The following is a 14,977-nucleotide window of genomic DNA, read 5'->3' as shown; positions in this document are numbered from 1 at the left end:
ACCAATCACTAGAGCACGAACAAGTATAAAGCGAAAAAATGTGGAATGTTTTTCCAGAAGGAATTCGTTCGAATATGTCCCATTGAAATTCATAACACTATTCCGTATAAATTCAAAATAATTTCCAATCCTTGCCCCAGTGTGCACCGACCCGGAGAAAATAGGAATGTAAAACCCTCCAAGAACGTGATATTTTCTGCCCGTGACTTGACGCTCTGTTGCGACAGTGACATCGATGGAATGGGCCGGCCGACGCTGATGCTGATGCTGTAGCTGGCGAATGCAATTGGAACAAATGTGCTTCATCTCGTAACACAATATTTTCTCGGAAAACAATTGGATCAATTTCCTTCCAGTCAGCAAGGGCACATGCAAATCGAAAAGGGTACTGTGCTATGATGGTGCATCTATCTATTTTCGCGGGATCCTTTCAACGACGTAAATAGATAGAGCTGGCTTCTGATAGCTACGGAAAGAGGCTTAGGATGTTGCTGATGGAATGCTTTTTCAGTCAAATGAACTCACCCATCCATAATGAAAATGGACAGAAAACTTTCCTGATCAGCTTACATCAAAAGGAATCTCTTTGGGGTTGGTGTTGACCATTTGACACCCTCGCACACTGTTCCATTTCCATCCTTATGCCAATTCTACTCCAATAAGCCTCAAAAACCGAGATCTAATCAAGTTTGTGAAAAATAAATGCATGTCAACAAACGAGTGGAGAAAAGTGGAAAAGAGCATTTCCAATCAAGATACAGAATCAACCGACTGGGAATCGGATTCGTTTTCAAAGTGGTAAATTCTTAAACTCATTCATACCCAACTACCAGCAGGACGGATCCGGCTTCCGCACCATTAGATGCTTCACCGACACACTCTATTCATCCAATTGAAAGTAAATAAATAATCTGTTTTCGGATCTGACCAGAAGAGTCTCTGTGTGGTTTCTTGTGACCAACCGGAAGCTCAAACACAACCAATAAGAATAAGGCGATCTGAAGCTGACACTCCAGTCACATGCATTTGCAAATACACACACACATAAATGGAGGAGGTTACATGTGCTGTCATCGGGACCGCAAGCACCAGGAGCTACTTCCGGGAAGTGCGAGAGGCAAGGTAACTTAAGGAGGGGAAACAGAAAGACACCACTTTCGAATTGCAACACGTGTGAGAGGTAAATCCTGAGCTGATGGGTAATTTCGTGTGGATTTTTGAATGCAGTGCTTCATAGTTTTAGATTCCATTTACTGCCATTGCGATCTTGGGCGAGTTTTTACCCTTATTTATGTTAATTATAAACATACCACTCTTTAAAAAGTACACAACAAAAAAAATCCATCGCTTCCTAATATGCTTATTTTTCGTTTTCAGAATAAAAATAAAGGACTGTATGTCTAACATTAAACACAACATTTACTGTTGATTGTTAAAACTATGACCATCAAACCAATAATTAAGTTGATTAACATAAAAATATTGATTCTTCTTCTTCTTCTCACTGGCATTACATCCCCACACTGGGACAGAGCCGCCTCGCAGCTTAGTGTTCATTAAGCACTTCCACAGTTGTTAACTGCGAGGTTTCTAAGTCAGGTTATCATTTTTGCATTCGCATATCATGAGGCTAACACGATGATACTTTTATGCCCAGGGTGTCGAGATAATTTCCAATCCGAAAATTGCCTAGACCGGCACCGGGAATCAAACCCAGCCACCCTCAGCATGGTCTTGCTTTGTAGCCGCGCGTCTTACCTTACAGCTAAGGAGGGCCCCATATTGATTCTATATCAGGTTAACTGATCATAAAACAGATAGTTTTTGGTTTAATATGGATGCACATTATTTTTCTAAATCAAATAAAATTTAATGCCATGAAATGATAGTTCCATTCATTCAACCGAGGTATGATTTGCGTAACACATGTAGGGGAAGGAGGGGCAATATGCCCTAGCTAATCAAAGACTGCTCTAGTTTCTTAACTGTATCGATTTTCATGGGTATTTTTACCTCATGTAACAGTTGAACAATATAGCTAGCTGATGCCATTAAAAATTGTAGAAAATCTCAATCATATTGATAATATCTACATTTCAAAAAAGTGGTGATATTTCGTTGCCTTTAAGCTGACAGCTCTTTGGGAACAACGCACCACGCGTCGGCGGGTCAGCATTCTAGTATAGATTGTGCGTGGAGACGCGTAGTACATTGTAGGTTAGACCTTCCTATCTATTATTATGGCACTTTTTTGCCTAACCTACATTATTTTAGGTCTAGTTTCGTTACGGTCATACTAAAAAGGGTAAATATGACGGAATACCCAAAAGGCGTTTTGCCCCGGGGGCGTTTTGGGGCCTCTTCCCCTAGAGCTGTGCGCCGCCACGCCGCGGCCGTCGATGATTTTTATGCGCCACCGCCACCATTTTTGACTGGCACGCCGCTGAAAATTTTGACCATACCGTAGCCTGGGGGTGGTTTTCGAGGTTATCCTTCTCCCCCAATTTGTTAGAAGAAAAATTCCGTTCAATCCGTTATATTTGAAAAATTTCGGCGGCGCCGCTGACAAGAACACTTGTTGGAAGGCAAAAAGAACTTTTGTTAAGATTACTTGTTTTTCACTTAATTGCTCTTCGAATTCTTTTAAATATGATAGATAATTATAGCATTTTATTCCAAAGGCCCAAATTAAATTAATTAATTAAATATGTTATCAATCAGCACATGTTTCAGGCCTTCGAAAAAAAAAATTCTGGTGTTTAGGCTTTCAGGCTAAGGTCAGAAACGAACATAACCATAATCTTAAATGTTTGGCTCCGGCCAGGGGGAGAAAGCGGTACAGTGAAGCCCTACCCCGACATGTGCGACATCTGGATTTTGTTCTAAAATGAGGGGGTTAGAAGCAGAGGGGTATAAGTGACATTTTTGTCAAATTTGAGTTGACTATGGCGAAAAATGCTCTGGTTTTAGAGCTTTGCGGGAATTATAATTTGTACGTTTTTTGTAAAAAAATGTATTCACAGAAAATAAGTATTTTTTTAAATTTCCATACGATTTGTATGGGACGAAAAAATATTGAAAAAATTTGCAACCGTTTTTCTCAAAACTAGAATCATGCATCGTTTTTTTCGAAGAAATTCTCGCACTTTTCTATTGATGCCAATTGTCAGTCGACGCACACCTTCTTCAGTCATGATTTTGGCTAGCTTCATACAACCAATGTCAGTGGTGAACACTTCCTTCATCTTCAGTTTCTAGTTGATAATCACCCAAAATTACTCTATTGTATGGAACTGAGGACAATTTGATGGATTCAGATTTATTGGGATCAATTGGACTCCACTATTGTAGTTCCATTATAGCACTATCTCAGTTACGACACGAATGCCATTGTTATTGGTAAAGTGTCGCCAATAAATAATAATAATAATTATAGCACTTCTTGGCTACAATGGCAGCTGGCTAATTCTAGCCAAAACGTAAATGGGCCATCATGGGACTGAATGAAGGGTAAAATCTAACTAAATAAAATAAATAAATAAAATCTAAACTTCTAAACACAATTCGGCGTCCCGGACATCCAGAATTACTGTATGATCAATTTGTCAGGTCAACAGATGGTCTATCAAATATCGTGTGAATATCATTCAGCAATCATACGATAAACAAAATATTATTAGGATATGATTTGTTTGGATTCCAAAGTATTACTTACTCCACATATACTTATATAAAAAAGAAAAAAACATGCAAATAATATTCAAAAAAGGAATTTCCTTTTTACTAATCCATAGTTCCCATCCATCCTAATATCCATTGTTAATCTCTATTTTCTGAAAATTCTTCTAACGCACGTAAATAATCTAAACACAATAGTTGCATCTGGTTTTTACTTGCTTCGGAGCTAACCTATTTTAATTTTGCTTATTTTTGCGCGTAATCGCATGGGTCACGCTTGGTCTGTTCCATAACATGAAATTACTCAATACGTTGAACTAAATCCAACCTCACCTTACCCTTACAAAATAAAATAACAATCTCCACTTTCATCGATTACCTTCAACAGTTTCAACATTGCCTTGATGCCGACACCGCGGGAAATTCCCCCCTCAGTGACACTGTCCATCCCCTCGTAGGACACCGGCTCCCTATGGGCAAGTGCGCCTCCAAGCAGCCGGTTTCTGGACTCAACGAATTTGGAAGCTCCCCGTACCTAGCCATCTGCAACGACGATGACATCATCTTCATCAATGTGGTAAGCCCAATCTGCCATTACATGAACGTTCTCCACAATTCGCCGAAAGCGTTAATCCACTTCGATAGCTTGCCGATTTTCCTAACATCTCCATTACCAAAACCGAACGGCCGTCATCAATTCGGTCCGTGAAATTGGGTCCATGTAAAACCTCAAGCTCGCTTTGAAGTAGGTGTGAGAAAAAGCAGAAACGCTTATAATTGATTCATTATGAGCAAAGGAAAACCGCAAAACCAAATCCCATCCAGGTGGTTCACGGTCATCGATTGGCAAAAGAGATTCGCACCGCAGAATGCGAACCCACTGCGCTGCGGACGGTCAAAACCGATTGGCCGACTCCCTCTATCGAGAAAATTGAAATTTATCACGCTCCCGTAACCCAGCTCATAATCTTACTCCACGTGTATTGAAACCTGAACGCCACCGAACAACGCAGCCCAAAATTAAGTGAATTTTGTAGAATTTTTTGAAAAAAATACGTTATAATGAGTTATTTTCTAGAATATTGGAAAAATTTGTGTACTTTCATCTGTAGATTGAAATTCATTTTGATTTTCAAACTCTAGAAGTCTTTCGTCGAAAATGTAGTAAAAAGGTTTTCGAAGCCTAAAAGTACGTAAGAAATGACACAAACCTATCTTTTACATTCCGATTTATACATATTTAAATTATAAAATTAGGAACGGAGAATCTTTCTAACCCGTATTGATTCGATATTGTCAAACGTTTCTGGGTTGCCACAATGGCTTCGAAAGTCAAGACATGTAATTTACACCGTCTTCAGCGAAACTTTCACAAATTTCACATAACTTGCACTGAACAAAGAAATGTAAGACAAAATTTAGTGATTTACAGTGAATAAGTCCTCACGAAAGGTTTTTTTGACCGTAACGATCATCGAACTCTTATTGCATGTTACAATAAATGCGCGAGTTTTATACCGTTGCTAGCTTACGAGGAAAACTAAACGTGATTTTTTTATTGAAAACAACTTTTTTTTAAAACAACTTGTTTTATTACGGGGCGTAAATATTTGAGCCAATGAAAACTTCCACTTCCCTTCAACTTGAATTAAATTGCACCCATAACTGGAACTTTGGCGGTAATGGCAACTGGTTGACCTAGTGACAACGCACAACCACAAGACCGCAATCATTGGTTAATAGAACTCATGTCCGCACTTAACTTGACCCGGTCAAAGTAAAACCAACCTACCACCACACCGCATCAAACAATTATTTGAATTCTCCACCTTCTGTCTCGACACTAGCAGCCAAAGACAACGATGACGTCTGCTCGAACGAAATTAAAATTGATTGGAAATTGTCGGTTTCACCGCTAGTAATTGGAAATTATATGCTATTATCGGATTACATCAAGTGAATCGGCATTGCAGCACCACCCCTTCTCAAGTGATGGTTCGGCATTGCTGCTGCCCAAGAAGCGAACGAAGGAAATCAATAGTAGGTATTGGGTGAGTGCAAACACACAATCGCTCTTGTCGTACTGTTTTTTTTCCGTAGCATATCGACATACCTACCGGATTGAGTGATCATTTAAGCATTTGAATACATTTAAATAAAAAAAACTGGTTAATCCATCTAGCAGGGGAGGTGCGTTTTCCGTGCACTAAAAAATGTAGAAAGACCACTGCGAGTTAACAATTGCCTTTAGTCAAGGATTTTCGATCATTTTGTAATTTGGGTTCGAACATTTGGTAGTTTGTTAAATATCTTTGCTGTGCATATGCACAGCACATGTTTCGAAATGGACAAATTGATATGAAATATACGAAAAAAAATCCACGTGTCTTGGAGGGACTCGAACCCTCAACCTCCTACTCTCTAGATAAGCGTGATAACCCCTACACAACAAGACCACTTAAAGGTCACGTTTGCGGAAAAGCCATCAGAATCCGAGTACCAACCTCCACCGCGGTTAGCTCTCTTTTTTGCAAATTGAATATCTTTCAGATGCTTGATTTGTCCAATCACGAATGTAGTTCCATAATGCATTAATATTACGAGATAATGGTTTTGAGTTGTTATGTTTGGAACAAAACTGGCATAACTCAAAATATGAATTCTTCTACCAATATATGGCAACTTTGTGCCGACGCCAAGCGATTATGTTTTGCGCTTTGAAGAAAATTATTCGCGGATCGACCTTCTCTAATGGTGATCCTGAAAAGAACCGATTTCATTTCACGTCCAAGGGCTTGACGATCCCTCCCCAGGCCATCTGCGAGTTGTGGCGCCTGCCTAGGATGTGGTGGAGTTTGACAGTGGGCCCTGTTAAACTTCTATAAAAAGCTGCATGTATCCGCAAGTAGGCTCCGCCAAAGCGACCGTGTGCCGCTCAAAGCGCACAAGCTCAAGTCCTGGTGTTAGGTGGGACGCTAAACAGCCCTGACACGACGGCCCTCCGACGAGACAGGAGGTTTGCGCAGGCCCAATAAGCCGCCATTAAAAACAACTATTACGAACGACATAGAAGATAATACGACCCGATACAATCGGCAACGACCTAGGCGACGAATAAAGGATCACGATTGGAAGCTTGGAACATGGAACTGCAAGTCGCTAGGCTTCGCAGGTTGCGATAGGATAATCTACGATGAATTACATCCCCGCAACTTCGATGTCGTAGCGCTGCAGGAAATCTGCTGGACAGGACAGAAAGTGTGGAAAAGCGGGCATCGAGCGGCTACCTTCTACCAAAGCTGTGGCACCACCAACAAGCTGGGAACCGGCTTCATAGTGCTGGGAAGGATGCGCCAACGCGTGATTGGGTGGCAGCCAATCAACGCAAGGATGTGCAAGCTGAGGATAAAAGGCCGTTTCTTCAACTATAGCATCATCAACGTGCACTGCCCACACGAAGGGTGATCCGACGACGAGAAAGAAGCGTTCTATGCGCAGCTGGAGCAGACATACGATGGATGCCCACTGCGAGACGTCAAAATCGTCATCGGTGACATGAACGCTCAGGTAGGAAGGGAGGAAATGTATAGACCGGTCATCGGACCGGATAGTCTGCATACCGTATCGAACGACAACGGCCAACGATGCATAAACTTTGCAGCCTCCCGCGGAATGGTAGTCCGAAGCACTTTCTTCCCCCGTAATAATATCCACAAGGCCACATGGAAATTACCTAATCAAGTAACGGAAAACCAAATCGACCACGTTCTAATCGACGGTAAATTCTCCTCCGACATCACGAACGTACGCACTTACCGCAGTGCGAATATTGAATCCGACCACTACCTCGTCGCAGTATGTCTGCGCTCAAAACTCTCGACGGTGATCAACACGCGTCGGAGTCGTCCGCCGCGGCTTAACATTGGGCGGCTACAAGACGGTAGACTAGCCCAAGACTACGCGCAGCAGCTGGAAGTGGCACTCCCAACGGAAGAGCAGCTAGGCGCAGCATCTCTTGAAGATGGCTGGAGACCCGGGCAGAAGCCGTGAACAGCATAACAAAACATGATATGGACTTGATTGATATAAGAGATAAAAGAACAGGCAACAATATCAAAAATTTGCACCGAAATATCAATTAAATATCAAAATATGCTATGGATAAGAACAAACCAATAGCACTTGATATTGATCACTTCTTACAAATAACATAACATGATTTCCTTATGATATTTTAGTGCAAAATATTGATATTTTCGCCTGATCTTTTATCTCTTATATCAATCATGTCCATATCTCATTTTGCTATCTTATCAAAATTTGATATTATTGAGCTATTTTCCTCTGCTCGGGGAGATATTCGATCCGCCATTGGAAGCACCGCAACCGCTGCACTAGGCACGGTGGCTCCGGATCAGAGAAACGACTGGTATGACGGCGAATGTGAGCAGTTAGTTGAGGAGAAGAATGCAGCATGGGCGAGATTGCTGCAACACCGCACGAGGGCGAACGAGGCACGATACAAACAGGCGCGGAACAGACAAAACTCGATTTTCCGGAGGAAAAAGCGCCAGCAGGAAGATCGAGACCGTGAAGAGACGGAGGAACTGTACCGCGCTAATAACGCACGAAAGTTCTATGAGAAGTTGAACCGTTCACGTAAGGGCCACGTGCCACAGCCCGATATGTGTAAGGACATAAACGGGAACCTTTTTACGAACGAGCGTGAGGTGATCCAAAGGTGGCGGCAGCATTACGAAGAGCACCTGAATGGCGATATGGTAGACAACGGTGGCGGTATGGTAATGAACCTAGGAGCACGCGCGCAGGACATGCGACTTCCGGCTCCGAATCTCCAGGAAATCCAGGAGGAGATCGGCCGGCTGAAAAACAACAAAGCCCCTGGAGTTGACCAACTACCAGGAGAGCTGTTTAAACACGGTGGTGAAGCACTGGCTAGAGCGCTGCATTGGGTGATTACCAAGGTTTGGGAGGATGAGGTTCTGCCGCAGGAGTGGATGGAAGGTGTCGTGTGTCCCATCTACAAAAAGGGCGATAAGCTGGATTGTAGCAACTACCGCGCAATCACATTGCTGAACGCCGCCTACAAGGTACTCTCCCAAATTTTATGCCGTCGACTAACACCAATAGACGAATCCAAGTAAAAATAAGAAGAAGACACACGACGGTGTTAACTTTGACAGATCCTACAGCTCAGCATAGGGAGATCATTTTAAAATGCTTATAATAAATTCTAGACAAAATGTAATTAAAATCTGATTGATGTATGATACGGAAAAAGTTCCGAACTGTATGATAGATACGTTTTTGGAAAAAAATCAAAAAATTGAGATAAGCTTCCAGATATGTAATTCGGAACTTTTTCCGTACCGTACATCAATCAGATTTTAATTACAATTTGTCTAGAATTTATTATAAGCATTTTAAAATGATCTCCCTATGCTGAGCTGTAGGATCTGTCAAAGTTAACACCGTCGTTTGTCTTCTTCTTATTTTTACTTGGATTCGTCTGTTGCAAGAGAGTTCGTGGGGCAGTACCAGGCGGGATTTATGGGTGAACGCTCTACCACAGACCAGGTGTTCGCCATACGTCAGGTATTGCAGAAATGCCGCGAATACAACGTGCCCACACATCATCTATTTATCGACTTCAAAGCCGCATATGATACAATCGATCGGGACCAGCTATGGCAGCTAATGCACGAGAACGGATTTCCGGATAAACTGATACGGTTGATCAAGGCGACGATGGATCGGGTGATGTGCGTAGTTCGAGTTTCAGGGGCATTCTCGAGTCCCTTCGAAACCCGTAGAGGGTTACGGCAAGGTGATGGTCTTTCGTGTCTGCTATTCAACATCGCTTTGGAGGGAGTAATACGAAGGGCAGGGATTGACACGAGTGGTACGATTTTCACGAAGTCCGTCCAGTTATTTGGTTTCGCCGACGACATTGATATCATGGCACGTAACTTTGAGAGGATGGAGGAAGCCTACATCAGACTGAAAAGCGAAGCTAAACGTATTGGACTAGTCATCAACACGTCGAAGACGAAGTACATGATAGGAAGAGGCTCAAGAGAGGTCAATGTGAGCCACCCACCACGAGTTTCTATCGGTGGTGACGAAATCGAGGTGGTTGAAGAATTCGTATACTTGGGCTCACTGGTGACCGCCGATAACGATACCAGCAGAGAAATTCGGAGACGCATAGTGGCTGGAAATCGTACGTACTTTGGACTCCGCAAGACGCTTCGATCGAATAGAGTTCGCCGCCGTACCAAACTGACTATCTACAAAACGCTTATAAGACCGGTAGTTCTCTACGGACACGAGACCTGGACGATGCTCGTGGAGGACCAACGCGCACTGGGAGTTTTCAAAAGGAAAGTGCTGCGTACCATCTATGGTGGGTTGCAGATGGCGGACGGTACGTGGAGGAGGCGAATAAACCACGAGTTGCATCAGCTGTTGGGAGAACCATCCATCGTTCACACCGCGAAAATCGAAAGACTGCGGTGGGCCGGGCACGTAGCCAGAATGTCGGACAATAATCCGGTGAAAATGGTTCTCGACAACGATCCGACGGGAACAAGAAGGCGAGGTGCACAGCGGGCAAGGTGGATCGATCAGGTGGAGGACGACTTGCGGACCCTCCGCAGACTGCGTGGTTGGCGAAGTGCAGCCATGAACCGAGCTGAATGGAGAAGTCTTTTATGTGCAGCACAGGCCACTCCGGCCTTAGTCTGATGATAAATAAATCATAGAAGAATTTCCACAGGTATTTCTTGAGAAACTCTTGATAGAATTTCTGAAGAAATTTCAAAAGAAATTTGCGATGGGATTTCCGAAGAAGTTTTTGGAGAAATTTACGGAGGAATTCCTGAAGGAATTTTCGGAGGAATTGCAGACGGATTTTTCGTAGGAATTCCTGGATGAATTTGAATGAGATTGTTCCGAAATTTCACCAAAAGCTTTTCCGGAAATTGCTACAAAAACTGCTTCGGAAATACCTCCAAAAGTTCCTCCAGGAGTATCGTCAGAAATGTTTCCAGGAATACCGTCAGAGATAACTCTCAAAAATTCCTGAAGGAAAACTTCGGTAGTTCCTCGGTTCCTCCAGAAAGTCCTGCAGGAGTTCCTTCAAAAATTCCTCTAGTAAAACCTCCGCAAATTTTTGGAATTACTTCAGAATATCTTCCGGCCATTTCTCGAAAAACATTTTCGGAGAAACTTCTGGAGGAATTTACGAGGGAGCTCCTGGCGGAATTTTTGGACGAACGTCAAGAAGAATTTTCATAGGAACTTGTGGAAGAATTTCCGGTGAAGCACCTGGAGGATTTTTCGGAGTAACTCTTGAATGTATTTCTGGATGGATTTGCAAAGGAACTCATGGAATAATAACTATAGAAATTTCTGAAAAAAATCCGCCGGAATGTCCGGAGAAATTTCAGAACGGAGATATTGGAATATTTTTTTGGAGAAACTCCTTGAAGGATTTTTGGAAGAATTATTGACGGAGTTATTGGAGTAATTTCCGGAGGAGTTCTTGGATAAATATCCTAGGGACCTTCTTCCTCGAGGAGTTTCCGGAGGATTTCTTGTAGGAATTTCTAGAGGAACTCTTGAATTTGCGGAGGAATTTTTTGAAGGATTTTTCGGAGGAACTCCTGGAGGACTATCCAAAAAAAATCCCGCAGGATTTTACGAAGAACCAGGAATAACCAATAACCCCTTCAGAGCCACCCTGAAGAATCCTCCAGGAGGTTTTTCGGAAAATCCTCAACGAGATCTTCAGGGAATTCCTTTAGTAGTTCCTTCGAAAATTCCTTCCGGAGTCCCTTCGAAAATTCCTCCAGAAGTTCCACCGAAATTTCCGGAAGATCTCCTGGAAGACTATCTGAAGGAACTTATAGACAAATTTTCGAACGAACTTCTGGCGAAACTTCCGAAGGAAGTCGTGAAAGCATTTTGCAGGAATTTAGTGAGAAAATTCCCGCAGGAACTTGTTGAGTTTTCTGGAGTATTTCTGAAAGAACTAAGGAATCACTGGAAGTTTTACCGAAGGATTCCTTTGGAAATTTCCGCAGCAATTTCTTGAAGACCTCCAGGAGATATTTCCGAAGATGTTCCTGGTGAAATTTGCGATGGTACTCCTGGAGTAGCTCATGAAGAAAATTTCGGAGCAATTTCTGTAGCAACTCCTGTAGGAATTTCTGGAGGAACTTGCGAAAGTATTTTCGAAGTTGTTTTTGTGTAGTAATTTCTGGAAGAACTACTGGAGCAATTTATGAGGAACTCTTAGAGGAATTTCGAGCGGAATTTCTGAAGAAACGCCTGGAAGACTTTCCGTATTCCGTATATTGTGGGAGTTCCCAGTGAAATTCCTGCATGAATTTCTTAGGGAATGTCAGAAGGAATTTGCATAGGAAATGCTGAAGTAATTTCGAGAGATATTACTAGAAAAACTCCTGGTGGATTTCCCGCAGAAATTTTTGGAGGAATTTCCGAGAGAATTCGTGGAAATATTTCCGAAGGTACTCCTTGAGAAATTTCTGGAAGAACTGGAGGAATTTCTGGAATCTTTATAATAACTCTTGGCAGTCTTTCCGTAGGAACTCTTGGAGGTACTCCTAAGTCAATATTTGGAGCTCCATCGGGAATGTTCGTGCAGTTTCCTTAAGACTGAATTCCCGTAGGAGCTCTTCTGAAGGGTGCGCTGGCGGATTTTCCGTAGGAATTGTCGAAGGAACTTTTTGAGGAGGTTCCAAAAGAACTTTAGTAAGAATTTCCGGAAGCACTCCTGGAGGAATTACGGGATAATATTTCTGGAAGATTTTCAGGCAGACTTTCCGCAGAACCTTCATGGGACATTTCCGGAGGAATTCTTGAATGTACTTCCAAAGGATATTCTGGAGGAATTTCCGAAGGAACTCCTTGAGAAATTTGCGGAAGAACGCTTGCAGGAATTTACTAAGGAACTCTTGGAAGAAGCCTTACAGGAATTTCCGGAGCAATTTCTCCTCCAAAAAACTCCTGTAGGTATTTCCAAAGCAGTTTTCCATTCGAAGGAACTCTTGGATTAATTTTCAGAGGAACTACTAGTGGATTGTACGTATTCAGGCATTTCCGAAGGAATTCCTGGAAGAATATCCGCGGGAACTCCTGGAGAAATATTCGAAGCATTTCATAGAGGACTTTCCAGAGGACCTTGTGGAGGAATTTTGGGAGATACTGCTAGTAAATTTCAGGAGGAATTTTGAAGTAATTCCTGGAAGAGTATCCGAAGGATTTTTCAAAGGATGTTTTGGAGAAAAATTCCTCAAGAAATTTCCGAAGGAATTCATCGTTAAATAGTAGATCAAATATTGAAGAGTAAAGTTTTATGTAGGGGAACGGTTCGGCACTTCATCCCATAGCTCCTATTTCCATCCCATCAAAACAAAGCAATAAAAAGGAATTTGGTTTGTGATTTTTTTCACCGGTGAGCACGCGTGTTAGCAAAAAGTAGCGACGAGAATGGTGCAGTATTTCTTTGTTTTGCGATGAGTTGAATATATGTTCATTGAGATGGAAAACGGAACAGTTCCCCTATAAAATAAGTCCATGCACATGATGCCGTCGAATGAAAATAATCTATCACGCTGTTGCCGACAATATTGTTATCGGCGCACAGATTTCCCAAACATTAAAAAATCTTAAAATACTAATCTGCATGGTTGAAAAACTGAAAATCTGAGAATAAAAAATCTGAAAACCCGATAACTTAAAAACAAAATTATCCCATTTTTCTCATACTTTTATTATGTACTAAAATTCTTTATTTCAAAATACTGTTGGTTGAAACGAAAATCAATAATTTGTTATCGTTATTATATGTCGTATGTTGTGTATCGATGTAATTTAATTTGTAATTTATTAGTGTTAACTTAACCAAAATCCTGGTAGTCGCAACTTTTTTCCTTGACCCGAAAATGCAATAATTATTAATTTTTCTTAAACATATTTTGCAAGTCTGAAAGAAAATTCCCGAACACCCCTAACCCAGCTGCCAAAAGTGAGATTCCTGCTGGCGAATTATTGCGTCGTTTAATTCATTACGTCGAATATATTACGTCTTACATCGTTTCATTTTAGCTACAAAATGCCAATTACGTCACTTTCTGTAACACAAATCAGATGATACATGCGATTTACGACGGCGATCATGTGCATCAAATCCGATGTGATATTAATATTTTTTTTGCTGTGCCGTGTTTTTGGAAATCGGATGAATATTGATTCGTGTTACAAATATGACTTTACCATAACATAAATTTACTCACTAGCACCAAAATAGCAAAAAACATGGTCCTGCGCAAGCAGAAAGTTAAAAATACCTAAAATTACATCCTTACATGGTGGTCTATCTGGTTTACAAGTTTCGCTATTTGGGTGTCTCCAGGTGGGCTTTTGGATATTATTTCGTACAAAGCAAGCGTTACAGACGGCAATCCCTCTAGCAGCATCGATATTTACTAGCCGTAGGTCGTTATCATTAGTAGCAAAGTGAAGACTCTCCGATTATGAGATGGAAAAAGCCCTCTCTAGCGTCCTGAACATTAACGGCAACAATAACAATGTTCACGTCATACTCTGGGAACTCCCCGTAGACTTTATCGAAACATCCATACAACGAATCCTTCAAATCGATAATTTTATCTTTGTCAGAGCATAGATGTTGATTAAGCTGTAATTGAATCATTTTCCCCGTATCCTCAATACTCAGATCCGTCCGCTAATGGGCTTCTATACATAACTGAGAATTAAAAGACTAGTAACTCTATTTCGAAAGATTCACAAAGATGAAAATTCTTATCTTGAATTCAGGGACAAAAACTGTAAGCTGAAACACAATAGCGAAAATGCTAACGCATAGTTGTTTGTAGGGGTAGAGCCCCCAAAACGTTGTAGCTAAGGCATAAAAGCAGTCTATTCTTAGCTAGGGCATATTGCCCCTCCTTCCTCTAAAACTTATTTGATTGAACGAAAATGTTTCGGGACAGTTGAAAAAAAAATCTCTTTCTTAGGTCTGTCCCATTTCACGAATGTACGAATGAATGTGACAGTTAAAAAAATATTGAATCATCCGGCAATAAGAATGGCTAGTACCACCCGGCAAAACCAATGACATATCTATCAAAAATTATTCGATATCTGTCAAAAATAATTAATTCGATAATCATTGAACTGTCACTTTAAAGTTCAATTAGAGTTTAATTCTCCAATTGAGATAGACGCC

General features: G+C 41.5%; 1 protein-coding gene across 7 annotated transcripts in view; it reads left to right on the top strand.

Annotated features, from left to right (window-relative positions):
* Positions 1–14,977, top strand: part of LOC134217768 (uncharacterized) — a 529,775-nt gene that overhangs the window by 406,958 nt on the left and 107,840 nt on the right. For all 7 annotated transcript variants that reach the window (XM_062696579.1, XM_062696580.1, XM_062696578.1 and 4 more), the window contains exon 2: positions 4,067–4,255. In XM_062696579.1, coding sequence (XP_062552563.1) covers positions 4,067–4,255 — 189 coding nt within the window. The remainder of the gene's footprint in view (positions 1–4,066; positions 4,256–14,977) is intronic.

Source organism: Armigeres subalbatus, chromosome 2 (assembly GCF_024139115.2).
Source record: "Armigeres subalbatus isolate Guangzhou_Male chromosome 2, GZ_Asu_2, whole genome shotgun sequence".
Classification (NCBI taxonomy): Eukaryota; Metazoa; Arthropoda; class Insecta; order Diptera; family Culicidae; genus Armigeres; species Armigeres subalbatus.
Note: the sequence above shows the minus strand (reverse complement) of the source record. Positions and strands in the feature narration are given on the sequence as shown.